This window comes from Tetrahymena thermophila (genome assembly GCF_000189635.1).
Source record: "Tetrahymena thermophila SB210 genomic scaffold scf_8254593, whole genome shotgun sequence".
In the NCBI taxonomy this organism is placed as follows: domain Eukaryota; phylum Ciliophora; class Oligohymenophorea; order Hymenostomatida; family Tetrahymenidae; genus Tetrahymena; species Tetrahymena thermophila.
In genome coordinates this window covers 382,147-405,067 of record NW_002476364.1, presented here as the reverse complement: position 1 = coordinate 405,067, position 22,921 = coordinate 382,147, and the positions used below count along the sequence as shown (strand labels likewise).

The 22,921-nt window shown below is 21.1% G+C and overlaps 7 protein-coding genes across 7 annotated transcripts; 5 read left to right on the top strand and 2 right to left on the bottom strand. All coding sequences in view use genetic code 6, as the record gives it.

The window, feature by feature from the left end:
• Positions 1-5,002: 5,002 nt before the first annotated feature.
• Positions 5,003-6,259, top strand: TTHERM_00463550 (transmembrane protein, putative; the record flags this gene model as incomplete). The annotated part of the gene is made up of 1 exon (XM_001018852.2): positions 5,003-6,259. The coding sequence occupies one exon, from the start codon at positions 5,003-5,005 to the stop codon at positions 6,257-6,259; it is 1,257 nt and encodes a 418-aa protein (XP_001018852.2).
• Positions 6,260-7,263: 1,004 nt separating this feature from the next.
• On the top strand, positions 7,264-7,872 carry TTHERM_000463549 (transmembrane protein, putative; the record flags this gene model as incomplete). Its single annotated transcript, XM_012798294.1, has 2 exons — positions 7,264-7,402; positions 7,574-7,872. The coding sequence occupies 2 exons, from the start codon at positions 7,264-7,266 to the stop codon at positions 7,870-7,872; spliced, it is 438 nt and encodes a 145-aa protein (XP_012653748.1).
• A 1,668-nt stretch (positions 7,873-9,540) lies between these two features.
• TTHERM_00463540 (transmembrane protein, putative) lies at positions 9,541-10,545 on the top strand (the record flags this gene model as incomplete). Its single annotated transcript, XM_001018851.1, has 1 exon — positions 9,541-10,545. The coding sequence occupies one exon, from the start codon at positions 9,541-9,543 to the stop codon at positions 10,543-10,545; it is 1,005 nt and encodes a 334-aa protein (XP_001018851.1).
• Positions 10,546-12,850: 2,305 nt separating this feature from the next.
• Positions 12,851-13,650, top strand: TTHERM_00463530 (transmembrane protein, putative; the record flags this gene model as incomplete). The annotated part of the gene is made up of 2 exons (XM_001018850.2): positions 12,851-13,171; positions 13,405-13,650. 2 exons carry the CDS (start codon positions 12,851-12,853, stop codon positions 13,648-13,650), a joined length of 567 nt encoding a protein of 188 aa, XP_001018850.2.
• Positions 13,651-15,107: 1,457 nt separating this feature from the next.
• On the bottom strand, positions 15,108-15,549 carry TTHERM_000463529 (transmembrane protein, putative; the record flags this gene model as incomplete). Its single annotated transcript, XM_012798293.1, has 2 exons — positions 15,108-15,386; positions 15,442-15,549. 2 exons carry the CDS (start codon positions 15,547-15,549, stop codon positions 15,108-15,110), a joined length of 387 nt encoding a protein of 128 aa, XP_012653747.1.
• Positions 15,550-17,615: 2,066 nt separating this feature from the next.
• Positions 17,616-17,900, bottom strand: TTHERM_000463528 (cytoplasmic dynein light chain 2; the record flags this gene model as incomplete). Its single annotated transcript, XM_012798292.1, has 1 exon — positions 17,616-17,900. The coding sequence occupies one exon, from the start codon at positions 17,898-17,900 to the stop codon at positions 17,616-17,618; it is 285 nt and encodes a 94-aa protein (XP_012653746.1).
• A 743-nt stretch (positions 17,901-18,643) lies between these two features.
• TTHERM_00463500 (ABC transporter transmembrane region protein) lies at positions 18,644-22,609 on the top strand (the record flags this gene model as incomplete). Its single annotated transcript, XM_001018847.3, has 9 exons — positions 18,644-19,360; positions 19,720-20,464; positions 20,533-20,598; positions 20,657-20,914; positions 20,973-21,275; positions 21,353-21,595; positions 21,739-21,936; positions 21,991-22,097; positions 22,394-22,609. The coding sequence occupies 9 exons, from the start codon at positions 18,644-18,646 to the stop codon at positions 22,607-22,609; spliced, it is 2,853 nt and encodes a 950-aa protein (XP_001018847.3).
• Positions 22,610-22,921: the final 312 nt, after the last annotated feature.

Below are 22,921 nucleotides of genomic sequence, written 5' to 3'. Positions count from 1 at the left end.
CTGTAAGTTAAGGCTATTGTTTTATATTAAAAAAATAAAATCTATGAACTTAATTATTAACTTTTTATTCAAGATAATTTAAAAAAGAAAAAATTTTTTTTGAAAAATTCTATTATATACTCTAATCAGAATATATTCTTTGAATATTTTAAATATATTAAAGTTTTTTTGATTCTTCTGCTCATTTCCTACTATATCTACTAATATAATATAGAATTTATATAAAAAAAATTAAGTAAGAGAAATTTTTAAATTAAAATCACATAACAATACATAATATTTTAACTTTTATTATTATTTTTCTTTAAATAAGTTTTTATTTATTTAAAAACTAAAAAAATTTGCTAAATTCAAAATATTAAATACCAAGTCATTTAATAACAATAAGTTTCTGTGAAGTCTTTCATTAATTTTAGCATAAAATTATTAAATAAAAATAAATTATTTATTTTTTTATTAGATACATTTTTCTTTTTGAACTGATTTTTTTGAAAAGCTTCTCAATTTATTATTTTTTAGTGAAAATAATCAAAAATTATTTAAAGATGATTACAAATTTAAAGAATCAAAGTAATTTTAACCTATTAATTTATTTTCAGTATCAATTTACTAATAATTATAATTTGAAGTTATTTATAATTTTTTTTAGAAATGAAAAATTGTGAGAATCATAAAAATTATTCTGATTCATTACATATCTAATATTATTAAAATAATCTGCATATTTTAAAGATCATATTTATATCTTAATTATGAAATAAAATAGAAAACAAATAGATGTGCTAAAATAATTTTAAAACATAAAATCAAAATAATTTTAAGGGTTTAATAATTAATAATGTTAATTTAATTTGATCTTTTAATTCAATTAAATTATTTTTGTCAATAAATAAATGAAGTAAAATAAATATTTTACATTCATATTCGTATCTCTAGTATTTAAACATTATTTAAACATTTTTCTGATATTTTAAACTATTTTATTTGAAAATTTTTAAGAACTAGTGTTGTTTTAATTAAATATGAAAAAACACTTGATCATTATTTTTCATTCATTTAAAATAATTAGATAAAGTAAAATTCATTATTAAAATATTCAAAATATTAGTTAGAAATATTAATTCTAATATATTTTAAATAAATATTTTTTATAATTTAAAAAAATTTTTAATTAAAAATAATTCTATCTCTATTCTAAAATATAAATTTTAAAAATTTATTAAATTTGATTCTTGATACTTTAAAGAAGAAAAAAAAATTTTTTTTAATATTCTAGATTCTAATCAGAATATATTCTTTGAATATTTTAAATATATTATAGTTTTTTATTCAGCTGATCATTGCCTACTATATCTACTTTTAAAGAATGTATATAAAATAAATGTTAAAAATATAAATATTTAAATTAAAATCACATAACATTATCAACTTTTTTTTTTTATCTTTTAATAAATTTTTTCTTAAATTAAATGCCTTGAAAACCAAAAAATCCACCAAACACAAAATTTTAAATGCCAAGTTATTTAGTATTATTTTATTTAGAAAATGATAATACTTAAAAACAAATTCTTTTATAAAAAATATTCCTTATCTCTGATGAGGATGATGTTAGAAAGAAGTTATTATAATCTAAATTTGAAAAAAGAAAAAAATTTACATTCACTAAATTGAGTTAAACTTTATATATTCTTTTTTTAATGAAGGATATTTATTAGATTAATATAGACTGAAAATTGAAAGCAATTAATTGATATTTACATAAGAATTAATTTTAATTAATAAAAGTAAAATATGATTGATTAATAAAATTTGATTAAGAGTATCCAATAATTTTGAGACATTATCGCAAATTAAGTTTTCCCTATTTTTTTAAATTTTGAATATCTTTCTTATGAATGGTAATAAATATATTTATAAAGATGTAAAGTAAAAGGCAAATTATTGATACTAAAAAATATTGATATTTAATTAATAATAACAAAATGATTCTAGTAAATTTGATAAGAGTCTTAATTTCTAAACATAATTATTTTTAAACCTAATAAAGATTAAGATATCTTTGCGTTAATTTCTAGTAACTTCATCATACCTTCTCCTAGAACAAATATTCTGCTCATGCACTTAAATATAAAATATGGAAACTGTTAAAGATATACAAAGCTCCTCCTCAGTTGAATAAATATAAGTAGTAAATTAAAGTTCTTTTATTTAATTTTAATATTTGTAATAACTTAATACTAAAGAGTAAAATTTAGCAAGTATTACTTATCAAAATATATAATTATTCTCTTTTTTTATTTTACCTCTTAATTAAAGATGCCAATAGATTTTCTATTTAGCTAAAAAAATAATTAAAAAAAAATAACTAAATGTATTATTTAAAAAATCCTAAAAATATGTACTTTTCAATAGGAATATTTTTTCTTCTTTTAATTAAAATCAAGTCAGCTTGTGTGCCAATATTAAACGATATTGATTTAAAGCTAGGTTTAATTTAATGTGAAAACTGCTCAATAGTTTCAGATATCAATTATTGCTCATATAATTGCCCTTCATATTGCTCAGGACCAAATTTGCTTTATTTTTCATAAAAATATCAAAACTATTATTAATATTGTGGAAATGGAATAATTAGTATCGATGGTTGCTCAAATGTTTGTATTGATGGATTTTAGTGGAGTATTACAGACAAAAAATGTATTTAATAATAAACTTGTTCTTAAAAAATATTTGATTAAAACCTATAAATATATTAATGCTAGTCTTGTAGCTTAGTTTCAGATGCTAACTACTGTTCTAATAAATGCTCAAGTTCATAATACTATTCTTTATAGGATTTTGGAAGATGCTATGAGTATTGTAAAGAAGGAATAATTGCAAATAAATATTATGATTGTCTATCATTAGAAAATGTAGTTTGTATTGATGGATATAAATTTAATTCATGGAATAAATAATGTGAGAAATTTATTTGCTCAGCTCAAATTCTTCCTTCTGATACTTTTTTTCCATTTTTATTTTAATGTCCAGATTGTTCAATTACAAATTATTTAATGGGTTGCTAAATTATGTATCAATGTGGATCTCTTTCAGAACTATAATATTTTAACTATCTGTAGTAATAATAATGTATGACATATTGTGGGAATGGAATTATTGCATTTAATAAAAGAAGTTGTCCTTTATCAAAATTATGTGTAAAAGGAGCATAATGGAGCGATTCAGAATAAAAATGCAAAACAGATTTGTAAAATATTTGTGTATATAAAAATGATAATTATGTGTAGTTATGCCCAAATTGTAGTTTTGTAACAAATACTAATTATTGCTAAAATGGTTGCAAAAGCTATCAATATTATGATTATAAATAATAGAAATGCATGTTCTATTGTTTATAAGGAGTAATTGCAAATAACCCTGGGCTTTGTTAATCATCTAATTTATGTATTGATGGTTTTAAAAGTTTTGATTAAGGTATTTGTATTTATATTAGTAAAGATGAAAATAATAGCTAAAGTAATTAAGTTAACTTAAATAATAATTAAAGTCCTTCAAAATATGAATAAAATTCATTGATTGTAAATATTATGCTTTCATTATTTGCAGCTTTGATAATTGTTATTTTAGCCGCTTCTTTTATTCTGTTAAGAAAATTGAAAAAATTTTTAAATATAAATAATTAAAAAATGTAACAAATAATAAATGATTTTAATGATAAAATTAACAATTAATAGTAAGAAATAGATTCATTAAAAATTATAAGAAATACAAATGATTAACTGCAAAATAATTAAATTGAAATCGATTTCAATTAAAATGGCGAAGATTAAGCTTTACAAGGGGAAAATGACAGCTAGAAAACATTAAAATAATTAGAAAATGATTAATTTTTAAAGTAATAATACTCTCAATAAAATTATTAGGAAAATCATTTTTTATAGGAATAAGTAAATTAATAAAAAGATATAAATTAGCTATGATTAATAAAGGTTTGTTTTTTCTTTATATTTTCCTTTATAAATCTAGAACAAGTAAAGCTAAAAATATTATTCTGACAATACTCAGATTATTTTCAATTTATGTTCCATATTATGCCAAATAATATAATATATATTAACCACAGTTTTAATTAAGATGATATATTTTTATTTTTTATAATGTCAAATTGTATATTAAGAACATATTTTAATTGAATTTTTTTTTTAGAGGGTCTTAATTAATGAAAAAATGTATTCTAAATATTTATAAGATACTTGGGCCTCTTAATTTATATTTTTGATCTATCAAAAAAAAAGCCAAGCCCTCCTTTTTTTTTTTATGATAAATATAACAATTCCAGAATATTTTTTAATCAATTAAATATTTATATTTTTTCATTTATAATTCTTAAAGTATTAAATGGCTGGACTTGTAAAAAATGTAAGGGATTTAAATATAATTTACTTTTTTATTTTATTAATACCTAATTCAACTGTTAACTCCATCTAATATGTTATTAAGAAAAGTATATATTTAGTGTATCAAAATATATGATTCATTCAAATAATTTTGGTTGGCTTACTTCTCTCTGTAAAGAAAAATAGTAATTATTAAAGAAGATAACATATTTTCTATTTAGCTAAAAAAAATAAATAAATTTATTAATCAATTAAAAAACCTAATAAAAATGTACTTTTTAATAGGAATATTTTTTCTTCTTTTAATTAAAATCAAGTCAACTTGTGTTCTATAATTGAGCAATTATGATCTAAATCTAGGCTTAATATAATGTGAAAATTGTGGAATAGTTTAAGATATCAAGTAATGCTCAAATAATGATTGCTATTCTTTAACTTCATTGTTTTATTTGTCATAAAAATAGACATAGTGTTTTTAATATTGTGGAAATGGAATAATTGTGCCACTTGCTGACAATTGTTTATCTTCAAATACCTGTATTGATGGATATTAATGGAGTATTCCAGATTAAAAATGTATTTAATTATAAGTTTGTCCTTAAAAAATGTTTGATCAAAATCTGTAAATATATCAATGCTAGTCTTGTAGCATGGTTTCAGATGTTTAAAACTGTAAAAATGGTTGCTCTAGTTCTTAATACTACTCAATGCAATACGGATAATGCTATGAGTATTGTGTCGATGGAAAAATTGCAAAAACTTATAGTCAATGCGGAAGTTCACAACATTTATGTATCGATGGATATCATTTTAGTTCATAAAATAAATGCGAGAAAAATATTTGCTCTGCTTAAATTCCTACTTCTGATACTTTTTCAGCTTTTTTATTTTAATGTCTAAATTGTAGCATCGCTTATTATTAGAAAGATTGCTAGAATCCATGTATACCTGGTTCAGAACTATAATATTATTACTCGCTGTAATAATTATGTATGGTATATTGTGGTAATGGAATTATAGCAATCGATAAAAAAACGTGTCCTTCATCAAATATTTGTATAAATGGAACATAATGGAGTGATTTAGAAAAAAAATGCAAAAAATAATTAATTACTTGTTCTACCTCTTCACCAGATAATTATCTGCTGCAATGCTCAAATTGTAGTTTGGTAACAAATATCAATTATTGCCAAAATAGTTGTTTAAGCTAATATTATTATGATTATAAATAATAAAAATGCATGTTCTATTGTTTTTAAGGAGTAATTGCATAAGACTAAGCAAGTTGTTAATCTTCTAATTTTTGTATTGATGGTTTTATAAATGTAGGTTAAGGTAAGTGTAATCCTATTAGTAAAGATGAAAATAATAACTAAGATGGTTAAATTAATTCAAATAATAATTAAAATACTTCAAAATATGAATAAAATTCATTGACTGTAAATATTATGATATCATTATTTGCAGCTTTGATAATTCTTATTTTAGCAGCTTCTTTTGCTGTGTTAAAAAAATTGAAAGTATTTTTAAATAAAAATGATTAAATGCAACAAATAATAAATAATTATGAATCAACACTAAAAAAATATATTGATGATAAAATTAGTAATTAATAGTTAGAAATAGATTCGTTAAAAATTATAAGAATTACAAATAATTAATTGAAAAACAATTAAATTGAAATCGAAATAAATTAAAATGGAGAAGATTAACTTTTACAAGATTAAAATGATAGTTAGAGAACAATAAAATAATTTGCAAATAATGAAATTTTGCAGTAATAATATTCTCAATAGAACTATTAGGAAAATCCTCTCCTATAATAATAAGTAAGTTAATAGAAAGACATAAATTAATTATGATTAATAAACTGGTGTTTTGCTTCTTTTTTCCATAAGAGATATCAGAATAAGTAAAACTAAGAATTTAGTTCTGACAATATTAAGATTGTTTTGAATTCATAATACATAATATGCCAAATATTATTAAAATAAATATATTTCATTACAAAAAATAAAAACAATCTTCATTAACAATGTGCTTTACTAAGAATTTATTTTTTAAAGAAAATATTTTTTTAGAGGGTAATCAAACAACTTTATTCTAAAAATTTATATAACACATATTTAGTTTTATACTTTTAGATAGGTTACATTTTATTATATTTTAATAATAAAACCCTCTTTTTATTAAGCAGTTATCTATATGCTAATCTATTTATTTTATTGTTTTAAAAATTTTATTACTTAATTTTACATTTATAATAACTTAAGTTATTAAGATTAAAATTTAGCAAGTACTACTTATCAAAATATTTGATATTTCTCTTTTTTTATTTTACTTATCAAAGAAGACAACAACTTTTTTATTTAGCTAAAAAAAAATAATTAAAAAAAAAATCTTAATGTATTAATTAAAAACCCTAAAAAAAATATACTTTTTAGTAGGAATATTTTTTCTACTTATAATTAAAATCAAGTCAGCTTGTATCCCATTGAACACTGATGATCTAAGTCTAGGTTTAATTTAATGTTAAAATTGCGGAATAGTTTCAGATACCAAGTACTGCTCATAAGATTGCTTACTTGATCAAGGCACTCTGTTTAGAATTTATTCATAAAAATACACAAAATGTTTTTAATATTGTGGAAATGGAATAATTGCTCTAGATTTTAACTGTAAAGATATAAATACCTGTATTGATGGATATTAATGGAGTATTCCAGATTAAAAATGTATTAAATTTTAAGTTTGTCCTTAAAAAATGTTTGATCAAAACCTGTAAATATATCAATGCTAGTCTTGTAGCTTGGTTTCAGATGTTTAAAACTGTAAATATAATTGCTCTAGTTCTTAATACTATTCAATGAAAGATGGAAAATGCTATGAGTATTGTGGAGATGTAAAAATTGCAAAAACTTATAATCAATGCTCACTTTCAACAAATCCATACTGTATAGATGGATATCAATTTGGTTAATGTGGTTGTGAGAAAATTATCTAAAGTAATTAATTTAGCTCAAATAATGATTAAAGTACTTCAAAATATGAATAAATTTTATTGACTATTAATATATTGATTTCATTATTTGCAGTTTTAATAATTGTTATTTTAGCAGCTTCTTTTATTCTGTTAAGAAAATTGAAAGCATTTTTAAATATAAATAATTAAAAAGTGTAATAAATAATAAATGATCTTAATGATAAAATTAACAATTAATAGTAAGAAATAGGTTTATTAAAGGTTATAAGAAATACAAATGATTAACTGCAAAATAATTAAATTGAAATCGATTTTAATTAAAATTAAAATGGCGAAGATTAAGCTTTACAAGGGGAAAATGACAGCTAGAAAACATTAAAATAATTAGAAAATGATTAAATTTTACAGTAATAATACTCTCATTAGAATTATTAGAGAAATCCTTTTTTATAGGAATAAGTAAATTAATTAAAAGATATAAATTAGCTATGATTAATAAATTCTTGTTTTTTCTTGATATTGTCCATTAGAGATATAGAAAAAGTAAAGCTAAGAATATTATTCTTACAATTTTAAGATTATTTTCAATTTATATTGCATAATATGCCAAATATTATCATATATTAAGCACAACATATAATTGATAAGGGGAGTAAAAACTCATTCACCTTTTTTCTACTGTAACAACCAATTTTTATGGTTAGACTTGTTTTTATATTAATATTTTTAAAAATCATTTTTATTATATCTACTTTCAAAGAGTGAAATGCGTATTTAATTTACAAAAGGCAAAATGTAATATATCTTAAAGCATAATAAATAAAGCTAAATAAGCTTAAAATAGCTTTGTTTTTGAGTTTTTAGAAAGCTTTAAATTCGCAAAATGTAAAATTTGAAATAATAGACATCATATATTCTAAAAACATGTCATTTTTTTGAAAAAAAAATAAATTTTGAAAATTTTTTCGAATTTATCTTAAGAAGATTAATATTTCCTAGAATTCACTCATAGTATTTTATTAAGTTACACCCTATATTTATAAATTGTTTTATATTTTTAGTTAGGTTACATTTTATTATATTTTGATAATAAAACCCTCTTTTTATTAAGCAGTTACCTATATGCTTGACTGTTTATTTTATTGTTTTTATCATGTTAACATATTTCAAATATTTAGCTATTTATGAATTTGTTAATAATATTTATTTTTTTCATTTTATTTCGTCATATTAGTATTTATGTATACTATTCTTTCATTCTCGCCTTTTAAATTAAACAAATATTTTAAGCCTACTTTTTATTTTCTTTATTTTCTTTTATGTTGTGCTAAAATATAATATTTTTTAATAATATTATCAATATTTCAAATATCACAAATTATGATATAATGGTTGGTGATATTTCATAATACTAACAGTTAAATTCGCTTTATTATAAGGAATCATATGTAACTTTAACCAATTTTTATAAATTATAAATATGCTTTTTTTTTAATGAAGGATATTTAATTTATTCATAATGACTTAAATTCAAAGCAATCATTTGACATTTAAAAAAAAATTAATACTAATATAAGTAAAATATGATTGCCTATTAAAATTAGTTTAAGATTATCTACTCATTTTGAGAAATTAATTATCACAAATTAATTTTTACCTATTTTTTTAATTTTGAATAACTTTTTGATGAGTGGTAATAAATTTATTTATAAAAATGTAAAGAAAAAGGAAAATATTTAATATTAAAAATATTGATATTTTACCAATAATCACAAAATGCGACAAGTAACATGAGATTAAGAGTTTCAATTTTTAAACATAATTATTCTTAAGCATAATAAAGATTAAGATATTTTTAAATCAATTTATACAAACCTCATATCTTCTGTAAGAAACAAAAAGGAATATTACATTTGAGTGATTAAGTGTAGAAACATGAAACTATTAAATATAGATAAAGCTTCTAAATTGAATAAATATAAGTAATATAAGACATACTTAAATGATTTTACTACTTTAACATTTGTAATAACTTAAGTACTTAAGAAAAAAATTTAGCAAGTATTACTTATCAAAATATATGATATTTCGGTTTTCAATTTAGTGAAAAAATAATTTAAAAAAAATAAGTAAATTTATTAATTAAAAATCTTTAAAAAAATGTACTTTTTAATAGGAATTTTTTTTCTTCTTTTAATTAAAATCAAATCAGATTGCTAATTTTAATTGAACACTTATGATCTAAGTCTAGGTTTAGCTTAATGTTAAAATTGTTAAATAGTTTCAGATATCAAGTATTGCCCAATTCCTTGCCTAAATCCACCTCCAGTAAATGGTTTGATTTATAATTACAATACTTTCTGTTATTAATATTGTGGAAATGGAATAGTTGCACGAATTTAGGGTTTAAACAATTGTAATGATAATTTAAATACCTGTATTGAAGGATATTAATGGAGCATTACAGATTAAAAATGCATTTAAAATTTAGCTTGTGTTGAGAAAATTTTTGATTAAAACCTTTTAATTTATCAGTGCTAAAATTGTTCTTTAGCTTCAAATGTTTAAGACTGTTAAATGATTTCTTGCTCAAGTTCTTAATACCATTCAATAAAAAATAGAAGATGCTATGAGTATTGTACAGATGGAAAAATTGCAGAACGTTATGCTGATTGCAATTCATAAAATGTATTATGTGTCGATGGATATCAATTAAATTCATAGAATAAATGTGAGAAAAGTATTTGCCCTGCTAAAATTTCTACTTCTGATACTTTTTCAGCATTTTTATCACAATGTCCAAATTGTAGAATTACAATTTAGAAGATGGATTGCTTTTATCAACCTTACTGTGTATCTAATTCAGAACTACTATATTATAATTATCATTATTAATTATGTATGGCATATTGTGGGAATGGAATTATTGCATTTGATAAATTGAGTTGTCCTTTTTCAAACTTATGTATAATTGGAGCATAATGGAGCGATTCAGAATAAAAATGCAAAACAGATTTTAATATATGTTAGATCCCTGATAATTATGTGCAGTTAAGCCCAAATTGTAGTTTTGTAACAAATACTAATTATTGCTAAAATAGTTGCAAAAGCTAATAATAATAAAGAAATGATTTATTTTTTATTTAAGAAAATTATTTGATTTGAAATTTTTATTTTAAGATTGCTTAATATAGAGGAATAGAATTTAATTTTAAAATGATTTGGGTTAAAAATTGTTTATTTTAAAATTTTGAAATTTTTAAAAGAAAAAATTATAAAAATAATATTATAACCCAAAAAATATTATAAAAAATAAATCAGGTAATTTAAAATTGTAAATTTTATTTAAAAAAAAATAAAAAAAGGCTTAATGACTAAATTTAATAATTTTTTATTAATTCGATTAATCTAGTTTTATAGCTTACCCATGAATTAGATTCTTGCATCTCAATGTTTGCAAGAATTGAATTCATGGATGTGCTATACATTTTAACATTTTTCAAATATTTAGCTTTTTATGAATTTATTAATAACATTTATTTTTTAATTTTATATCGCCTGATTAGTATTTATATTATCCTTTCATTTGCCGCATTTTAAATTAAACATATATCTTAAGTCTTAAGTCTACTTTCTATTTTCTTTTATGTTGTTCTAAAATATATTTTTTTAAAAATATGATCTATATTTCTTGCATATCCTTTAATTACAGTATTAATCTGTTATTCACTAATTTTTAATTTATAATTTTTAGATTTATTTTTATCTATACTCTATTACATTCCCTAACTTTGTAGATGAATATTAAAAGACATAAATTATCGAATAAAAACCAATTAGATGAATAAATAATAAAACTTTGTTATCAACTACTTAATGTTAGATAAATAAATATGATTTTCTTAATTTTTATGCTTAGTATTATATAATATTAATACTAAAATTTAAACTCATTTTATTTTAAGGAATTTCAGGTTAACTTTTAACTATTTTTATAAATTATAGATATACTTTTTTTAATGAAGGATATTTAAGTGATTTATATAGACTGAGAATTCAAAGCAATTATTTGATATTTAAATAATCATTATTTTTTATTAATAAAAGTAAAATATGATTGACTATTAAAATTTGATTAAGAGTATCCAATTTATTTTGAAACATCATCTCAAATTAAGTTTTACCTATTTTTTAAATTTTGAATATCTTTCTGATGAATGGTAATAAAATTATTCATAAAGATGTAAAGTAAAAAGCAAATTATTGATACCAAAAAATATTGATATTTAATCAATAATAACAAAACGCTACTAGTAAATTTGATTAAGAGCCTTAGTTTCTAAACATAATTATTTTTAAATATAATAAAGATTAAGATATTTTTGTATTAATTTATAGTAACTTCATCATAACTTCTGCTAGAACTAATATCCTGTTCATTTACTTAAGTATAAAAATATGAAGACTATTAAAGTTAAACAAAGCTCCTCGATTGAATAAATATAAGTAACAACTTTAAGTACTTTTATTTAATTTTAATATTTGTAATAACTTAAATTCTAAAGAGTAAAATTTAGCAAGTATTAATTATCAATATATATGATAATTCTTTTATTATATTTTACCTCTTAATTAAAGATGACAATTTATTCTCTATTAAGCTTAAAATAATTATTAAAAAAATTAACTAAATTTATTGTTCAAAAAAATCCTAAAAAAATGTACTTTTCAATAGGAATATTTTTTCTTCTATTAATTAAAATCAAGTCAGCTTGCGTCTCATAATTGAGCAATAATGATTTAAATCTAGGTTTAATTTAATGTGAAAACTGTTAAATAGTTTCAGATATTAATAATTGCTCATATTATTGCCCTGCATAATATTGTATAGGAGGAAATTTATATTATTATTCATAAAAACACTTTAACTATTATTAATATTGTGGAAATGGAATAATTAATATCAATGGTTGCTCAAATGTTTGTATTGATGGATATTAATGGAGTATTACAGACCAAAAATGCATTCAATTATAAACTTGTTCTTAAAAAGTATTTGATTAAAACTTATAAATATATTAATGCTAGTCTTGTAGCTTGGTTTCAGATGTTCAATACTGTTATAATAGTATTTGCACAAGTTCATAATACTTTTCAACTTAATATGGATCATGCTATGAGTATTGTACAAATGGAAAAATTGCAAAAAGTTATTCTGATTGCTAATTATCACAAAATTTATTATGTATCGAAGGATATTAATTGAATTTATAGAATAAATAATGTGAGAAAATTATTTGCTCTGCTCAAATTCTTTCTTCTGATACTTTTTGGCCATTTTTATGGTAATGTCTAAATTGTAGAATTACAACTGAGCAGATGAATTGCTAATAAATAAATCAATGTGCATCTGGTTCAGAACTATAATATTATAATTATCAGTAATAATAATGTATGGTATATTGCGGGAATGGAATTATTGCATTAAATAAAAAAAGTTGTCCTTTATCAAACTTATGTATAAATGGAGCATAATGGAGCAATTCAGAATAAAAATGCAAAAGAGATTTAAGTTTTTGTTTTTAGCCTGATAATTATTTGCATTTATGCCCAAATTGTAGTTTTGTAGCAAATACTAATTATTGCTAAAATAGTTGCAAAAGCTAGCAATATTATGATTATAAATAATAGAAATGCATGTTCTATTGTTATTAAGGAGTAATTGCAAAAGACTAAGCAAGTTGTTAATCATCTAATTTATGTATTGATGGTTTTAAAAGTTTAGGTTAAGGTATTTGTATTTATATTAATAAAGATGAAAGTAATTAAGTTAACTCAAATAATAATTAAGAATAGAATTCATTGATTGTAATTATTATGATATCATTATTTGCAGCTTTGGTAATTGTTATTTTAGCAGCTTCTTTTATTCTGTTCAGAAAATTGAAAGCATTTTTAAATATAAATAATTAAAAAGTGTAGCAAATAATAAATGATATTAATGATAAAATTAACAATTAATAGTATGAAATAGATTCATTAAAAATTATAAGAAATACAAATTAATAACTGCAAAATAATTAAATTGAAATCGATTTCAATTAAGATGGATCAGATTAAGCTTTAAAAGTAGAAAATGACAGCTAGAATACATTAAAATAATTAGAAAATGATTAAATTTTACAGTAATATAACCCTCAGTAGATTTATTAGGAAAATCCTTTTGTATAGGAATAAGTAAATTAATAAAAAGATATAAATTAGATATGATAAATCAACTTTTGTTTTTTCTTGATATTTTCAATTAGAGATCTAGAACAAGTAAAGTTAAGAATATTATTCTGACAATACTCAGATTATTTTCAATTTATATTACATTTTATTAAATTAGTAAAATATTTATATTAAGCAAAGTGTTAATTAAGATATATATTTTTTTAGTAATGTAAATGTGTTTATTTCAGAATTTATTTTAATGGGCCTTAATTAATGAAAAAAATTATTCTAAATATTAATATGATAAATAGATAGTTTTGGCTCTAAATAATTATCAAATAAAAAATTTTACTTTATTTAATTTTAGAAAATTATATCTATGATAGCCTAATTTATTTTTAACCAATTTTAAAAATGAATAATTACCTTAAAAATAAAGATTTTTGGCAATATTAAATTGGATATTTATTTTTAAATTTAAAACTTAGCATAAATTAAAAAATAGTATTAATAAATAAGTTATTTAATTAAATTAAGTAAATTTGTAAGAAAAGTAAAATAAAATCTAATTTTAAAGTAGGATTGTGAGCTATTTATTTGCTTTTTTGTTAGTTTGTTTAATAAGTTTATTTTTAAACTAATTAAAAATAATCAAAATTACAAAAATCATTAGAATATGAATATAAAATAATATTATGAAAATTTTTTGATAAATAATTATTTTTTGTTTTGAGATAGAATTTAAATGATAATATTTCAACTTTTCGAATTATGGGTTGAGAGAATTCTATGCTTACTAGACATATTGCCATTTGAGACAAAAGACTTTTATGTCTGCTAAAAAAATGATTTTTAAGTTTATTAAAAGAAAGACTTTTAAGTCTACTAAAAGAAAGACTTCTATGTGGTATTTGATGAATTGCTATTTTATTTCTATTTTAAATTAGTTAAAAATTATTTTAGTCATAAAATTTCCAAAAAAATTTAATTAAAATAAAAGCAAAAAGTATGTTGAAAATAAATCTTACTCTATAGAACGATTAATGAGTTAAAAATCTTGATCTTGTGTCTAATTCATTAAAATCTTAGATTGATTTTTTCATAATTTTATCATTGACTGATTTAACTTTATCAATTTGTGTTTAAAGAAAAGAAGTGTTCACATTTTGGTTGAGTGGGAATTACGATTAGGCCTACTATTTATATTATATTTAAATAAAATATACACTTTAAAAAGGATAATTTAGAATATACTCTTTTGGCGATAGAAGAATTTATTAGCCAATCTATTTTTTATTAAAATTCCATTTGTTTTAGCTAGGGTACAACTGTTGTTTAAAATTTATCTTATTAAAATTAATCTTGATCAGAATCGCTTAGAAATAAGGAATCTATTTAAGTTTCTTATTCTATATTTATATAAGGACTTCTTTTGGGAGATATATCAACAAATTTAAATTTCGGTGACTTTGAGTTAGAGTTTTATTAATCTTTTGAATCAATTGATTTATTCAAAATAGTGCTAAATTTGCTCTTGAAAAATGAGTTTTGCAAGCTTGAAGATCTCTTAATTGATAATTTAGAAGCTTTGGGGGAGTTTTATGAACTTAGGCTTTAACCATTTTATTCTTTATCTTCAATTTCATCTATCGGTAGTATGATGTTATTTTAGCTTTCAATAGAATTTTTGGTTGAAATAGATGGCTGTAATTTTAATTCAGGCATAATTATTGGTTGATTCTTAGTTTTTTATTTTTCATCCAATCGGCTGTATTAAATTTTTCCTTAAACTTAAAAAAGAAGAATTTCAGAAAGCGTTTGATTGATAAAAAAAGAAAGCTTTACACTCATTTTTGTTGTAAATATGAGAGAACGAGTCAAATAGATTAATGTAATTGCTATTATATTCATCCTGAAGTTCTTTAGTCTAAGGGTAGTCTTAGAATATTTCATACAAGTTAACTCTTTTAAATTTCATGTGATAGATTGGGTTATTTTATAATTCAATCATTTCGTTTTATATTTCATTAATCTTTAATAAAAATAAGTAAACAAATTAAATGCAATAATAAATCAATAATAACAATTAAATAATCAATAGTATAAAACAAACAAACTTCTACTTTCTTTAAAATTATATTTAATTAACTCATCAATCAATATTTTACCATTAAAAATGATCAAAAGTCTATTTAAAAAGCAAGCAAAAAAAAAACCAAATTAAAAAAAATAATAAAGCAAACAAGCAAAATAAATAACAAACTTACCTTATTCTGCATGAGTATTTTGTTATATTTTGGGATGTGACATTTTTATTCAATATCCCTTTAGTAATTTTCCAAAACTTTTATTCTATATAAGTAGTCGTGGGTGTTATTGTAAGCCTTTTGTTCAATAATATTAGTTATTTTTTAGTCTTCTTCATCTGAATGAATTTCAAGTTGTTTAAGGAGTTTAAATCTTTTCCCCAAATTGTAATCTCTCTAACCGCTAAGTTCCCATCCCTAAAAAGTATTTATGTCTCAAGAAAATCAATCAAAATAAAAATTAGAATTACGTTTATTTAAAGGCCTTTTATGTTTTTAGGTTTCAATATTCTGCAATCAGATGGACCATCTTTTTATTTTGAAGTATCAATTTTACAGTAATCTTTTTTACTGAAGTTGATGGCTTATCTTTTCTTGCATCCTTCTTCTCTAAGCTTTAAAAATATAATAGCGGATTAGAAATCTAATTTTCTATTTTTGAGCTTATTTGTCTTTCCACAAGAAGGAAAGCATACTATCTCTTGATCGTTTCTAATAACTTTTTAGTGCATTTTAATTATTTAAAAAAAAAATAATATCAAATATATATTCAATCATTAATTAAATAATTCCTATTACAATATTAACAACCATAAAATAAGTAAATTATAAATTTTTAATGCACTAGTTAAAAATTAGAATTCAAGATTTTTACTAAAAAACTAGTCATAAAATGAATTACAAAAATAGAACTCAGAATTTTTTTAAATATTGGAAAAAAATTTTTATTTTTTAAGATTAAAGCTGCTTTTTATGTTTTTATGTTTTTAAAAGTTAGAAATAATTTTGTTCATATAAAATTATGCTCTATAAATCTTTTGTCAATCTTAGAAGATTTTGATTCTTTGCCTATAATAAATATAATACTTTTATATGAGTTTATAAAAATATTTTTGTATATAAATTAATAATTTTTCTGTATTCAATAAATTAATTAAATAATTTATTTATAACATAAGTTTGCATTTAAATGTAAAATAAGTAAAATATTTAATGAAAAATAAAAAAAATAAATTCTTATTTAAATCTTGACTTTTAAAAAAGTTATATCATAATTATTTAATTAAACATATTTATTTAAGGTAACAAACAAACTAACAATTTAAAGAGTCTGTCTGTATACTTGTATACTGGTTTATAATTAAAAAAAATATACGCTTAGATAATTAAAAATTTAATATCAAAATGTCCTAATATCTCATTGATTTTAATGTATTCTAAATTTTAAAAGCAAAATGAATAAGTTTTTATTTATTTTATAATTTTTATTTTATCAATTTTAAAATAGAAAAAATTTTTTTAAAATCTTTGCATTAAAAATAAAATATAGCAATCTATATTTTTTTTTTGAATTTTTATAACAAAAACTGAAAATAAAGCTAATTAACTAATAAACAAACACAAAAGTATTTTTTTTAAGCTTTAGATTTTATGCATCTTTATCTTTTGTTTTTTTTTGTTATTTTTAAAAAATTCTTTGAAAAATTTAAGTTTTTAAATGAAATATGAATTAACTTAAAAGGATAATTATGCTATTTTAGACATTAAATAAATCTTAAATGTATTTAATGAAAATTGAAATTTTACTTAGAAATTCTAAATTTTGAAATGCTAAATGTGTTGGCTATTTTTTTTGTTTTTGATTGAAGATTTTTTAATAAGCTTATTATTTTTATAAATAAATACAAGATATGTAATAAGTTTATAACAATGTCATCCAAATTTGTATAATAAAAAGGACATTTCTCCAATATAAAAATATATGTAATGCTTAGAATCATGAGAAACGTAAGAACCAAACTATTTTCCAACTATGCAGTGCCAACTAGTAGAATATAATCTATCAAATTCTAATTTTATATACTAAGCCATATCTTTTTCAATAGAAAACTTTTCTAAAGCCTTTTTTGCTACTTCGTAGGCATCGTTTTCCATTTCCTCTGTCATATCTAAAGCTTTAACGACAGGTTTTCCTTTATCTTCTTTAGATATTTCCATTTTTTAAACTATATTCGCTAAAAAAAATTAAATTTGTTTTCAATAAATATTTTTAAAGTTTTTTAATTATTTTCAAAGGATAAATTGAAAATTAATTCAAAAATCAATGACCAAAGAAAAGTTATCTTTTTCGATTTCTAGATTTCGTGGTCATATTATTTTTATATTATTATTAGTTTTTATATTAGCATAACATAATAAATATAAAATGTGTGATAAAATTTATCGAAATAAAGAGAGGATTCAAAAAAAATGATTTAAAATATTTTAAAAGAAATTTTCTCCAAAAATGTTTATTTCTTATAAAATTATTTGCTTTTTTAGGCAGTCAATCGAGCATCTTTAGCTTAATAAAAAATTATTTAATCTCACTCTATTTATTATAATATATAATTAATAATTTTTAGGTTATATTCAATTTTAAAATACATTTTAAGGATGTTACTTCTATTGTCTTGCACTAAAAATTAATGACAGTATTAATTAATTTTTCAGTTCTATGAAAACGCTGGATTCATAAATAATACAATTGATATATGTAAAGTGGGTTCTCATATAATGTAATGGATTAAAGATTATGTAATTATGGTAGAGAAAATAATTATTTATTGATTTATTTATTTATTAGTTTATTTTTATAATATCGTGAATTAATTAGCTTCAAATTATAGTAAGAATTAATCAATAATATATCATTCATAAATAATAATAATAATATTACAGAATTTTTAATAGACAATTAAATGAAAAAGGAAGTAAAAAAAAAAATTAAAAAGTACTTTAAGGAGGATGGTGGAGATAAGGTTGGCGGCAACAAGCAGCAACTGACCGTAGAGGAGTAAGAAGAGTTAGACTAATGCAATTTAACGGAGAAATAGAATTCTGCTTCTAAAGACCACAATTAATTCCCAGATGATGAAGTAGAATATAAAGAGTAAGAGATACAGCATAAAAGCGGAAATAATTTGGCAAATAACTTTGCGAATACTAGCAGTTCTGCAAGCAATTCAAATTAAAAAGAGCACCAGCCTGCTGCAGCTACTGCTACTAATAATAAGTTGTTTAACAAAGAGTCTTTAAAGAGTGAAGAGGAAGAAGGCGGAAAGATTGATGACGATCATTAAAATAAGGAAGATGAAGAGCCTGAAATTGATGTAGAAGAAATAAGAAATAAGTTGAGAAAAACTGAATTAAAAAACTAAGCAGATCAATCTTCAAGCAGTGAAGATGATGAAGACGAAGAAGAAAATATCCAAGAGCTTAGAGAAAGAGTTGTAACAATATCTTAGTTTGAATCGAAGCAAGGAATATCCAAATTGAAAAAATAAATTGCAAGTGAGTCTAGTGAGTAAGAAAATTATTACCGTCTTTTCTAAAAGCCAGAACAGGAAACGGAAAACTAGCAAGAGAACGATGATAATGATGACTAAGAAGAAGTTTCAGATGCTTCCCCGAAATAAGTAAATTAAAAATTAAAATATTTTAAGCATAGCTACAGCTTTTTATTGTTTTTATTTACTTCATATGTATGACATGAGTGCCTGCCATAAGTCTAAATGAGTTCTTAAATGATCAAAATAAAATGAGAAAATATTCAAGGATTTAAAAATATGGAAAAAATATATGTCTTAATTATTTATTATGGCAGCATAAATTTTTTTGTTCTGAAGCAGCTAAATAGAACAAAAATTATTATTAGAACTAGAAGAAATAAATTCATTATTGTTTATCTATTCCTAATGGAAATATTTTTTTTAATTAGCTGCTAAATATTAATTTAAAAATAACTCATTTGATGTTGATATTTTTAAATGAGAAGGAATATGATTTGGAAGAAGAGGATGACTTTTAAGACGACTAGGCGACTAACAAGAACTAAATAAACTAAGTAAATAAGTCACCTCAATAGAGTCCGTATAAGGAAGATTCATTTTAAAAGTAGAAGATTGTTTAATTGACAAAAATACCTTCAAAGAATAACTCAGATGAAACTAATTTAGATAATATGAATTCTACAGTTGGGACTTCAATAGAATTAGGTACTTAAGATTAGTAGACAGAGTAACTATTATAAGGAAATTAGAGAGTAAGAAGTGAAAGCAAGACATATCATAAAATTTAAGATGATTCAAGCAATAACATATTTGCAGAAGAAGGCTAAGTTGAAAAAAAGAAGAAAAAGAAAAAATTTAAATGGGAAACATACAAAAGAATGCTGAAATACTCAAGAAAATAGTGGAAACTTTCTCTTTTAGGCCATATATTTTTAATTGCTTAATCAGTTTCTTAAGTTTTTATTCCTTCTGTTTCAGGTAGACTTTTAGACGCTACTATTAAGGAAAGAGACTTAGATAAACTAAATTAATTAGCATTTTAAGCTATTCTTATATTCCTGGCAAATGGCATATCTTCTTTTTTTAGAACATTCATATTTTCACTCATTGGTGAAAGAGTCGTTATTGATTTAAGAAACGATTGCTTTAGCAAGTTCATTCATAATGAAATTTCTTTTCACGATAAACAGCACTCTGGAGAGCTGATAAGTAGATTAGGAAATGATATTTGTAATCTCTATTTAATTTTTCACTATTAAAATTAATACTAATTATACTTTCCTTAATTCAAATAAAAGCAACAGCTAAAGCTGCAGCAAGTGGAAACATTTCTACAACAATAAGAAATGTTATTATTTGTGTTGGTAATGAATTAATTTCAATCTAAATTAAAAAAATATATTAAATTTTATATTGTAAAAGGTAATGTTATAATGCTTTTCCTTATTTCGAGGAGCTTATTCATAGTAATTGCTATTATGATTCCTATTTTTATCATAACTTCAAGTGTTTATGGAAGATATCTTAAAAAATTGACTAAAAAGTATTAAGATTATACAGCTAAAGTTAGCAGTCATGCTTAAGAGTGTTTTTCTAACATTAAAACAGTGAAGGCATTTTCAAATGAGGATAAAGAAATTTTGAGATACAACGATGTTATGAAATAATGCTATGAAGTAGGTAAAATGTTTTAATTTGATTATATAATAAATTCTAATTTTTTCAATAATATTATTAGGTTATAATAAAAGCGTTTCCAGTGGTCTCTACAATGGTATAAATTCTCTTGTATCTGATTTTGCAACTTTAGCTGTTTTATGGTATGGAGGTTATTTAGTCTTATAAGAAAATGACCTCACATCTGGTCAATTAGCATCAGTAATTTTGTATACAGGATCACTTGCAAGTGCAACATCATCAATCAGCTCTTCTCTCAGTAAAATTGTAACAGCAACTGGTGCCTCTGATAGACTTTTTAAGCTAATGGATAAAAAGCCTAAAATAAAATGTTAAGGAGGATTAACATACTTTAACTTTAGAGGTAAATAAATGAAATAAAAATTAAATATTTAAATATAAAATTCAGATAAAATGTAATAATTTTTAATATATAAACAGGTGAAATCAGCTTTTAAAATGTGGGATTCTCTTACAAACATACAGATCATGTTAAAGTGCTGAGCGATTTCAACTTAGATATAAAACCAGGTGAGAGAGTAGCTTTAGTTGGTCAGAGTGGAAGTGGAAAATCTACAGTAATTAGACTTATAGAGCGTTTTTATGATGTAACTTAAGGCTAAATTACAATTGATGGATATAACATCAAAGAAATTGACCTAACTTTCTTGCATAGTTACATAGGTAAAACTTTAATTTAATATTTAATAGAAATAATTTATAAAAATAGAACTTTTCTATTGTTAAAGGGAATATAGTATTAAATATTTATTTATTTTAAAGATGATCTATTCAAAATTAAGTTATAATTTATGATTAAAAATTAGGCTATGTTAGCTAAGAACCTTTACTTTTTTCTGGTACCATTGAAGAGAATATAACTTATGGAATGAAAAAACCATACTCAAAAGAGCTATTAGATTAGGTTTGCAAGTTAGCTAATTCTTATAATTTTATTCATGATAAAACTCATTTCCCTTTAGGTTATAAAACTTTAGTCGGTGAAGCAGGAGCTAAATTATCAGGTAAATTAAGAATTTCAATTTAAAACCCATAAAAAAAATATTTACTATAAAAAGGTGGATAAAAATAAAGAATAGCAATTAGTAGAGCTTTGATTTTATAACCAAGAATATTAATATTTGACGAAGCAACAAGCGCTTTGGATGCAGAAAGCGAATTTTAAGTAATTCATTTTTTAATTTCAAACCATTTTATAATTAAAAAAGTTGAAAATAATTTTTTTTTTTGAAAAGTATTTGCAAAAAATAATAAGATTTTAAATAAAAATAAATTAATTTAATTATTTTATTTATGAATGGAGAATGAATAATTTTAGAAATTTTATTGCAAAAAAATTAAGAAAAATTAAAATATTTTTTTAATTAAAGAAAATTTAATATTTGTTATTTTTACATCTTTAGAAGGATATTTTTATACAAAATTTGTTTTAGATTAAATAATTTTTATTATTTTATATAGGTTTAGCAGGCTATTGATGAGCTAATGTAAAAATAAAAAGATATGACAATTATTCTTATAGCTCATAGGCTGAGCACAATTATGAACTGCGAAAAAATAGTGGTATTAAATAAAGGAAAAGTAGCAGAAATAGGCAATCATAAAGAATTAATTGAAAGGAATGGAATATATAAGCAACTTGTGGATAGATAATTACAAGGTTTAACTAATTAATGAAGCTTTTTATCCAAATAACTTAGAGAGATGCTGCAATAAATAAAGGAATTTACTTGCAGCACAAAACTTTTTAAAAGAAAACTATTTTAATAAAAATATTTTAAAATTAGAAATTCATAAAATAAAAAATATGAATAAAAAACACCAAAATAAATAAATAACTAACTAACTAATTATAAATAGATAAATTTATTTTATATAATTTTATCAAAATAAAATAAAAACTTATAAAAATTATTAAACATAACTTTAAAAGTAAAATAGAAAATTAAAACAAAAAACTAAATTTTATTTATATTTTAAATTATATGT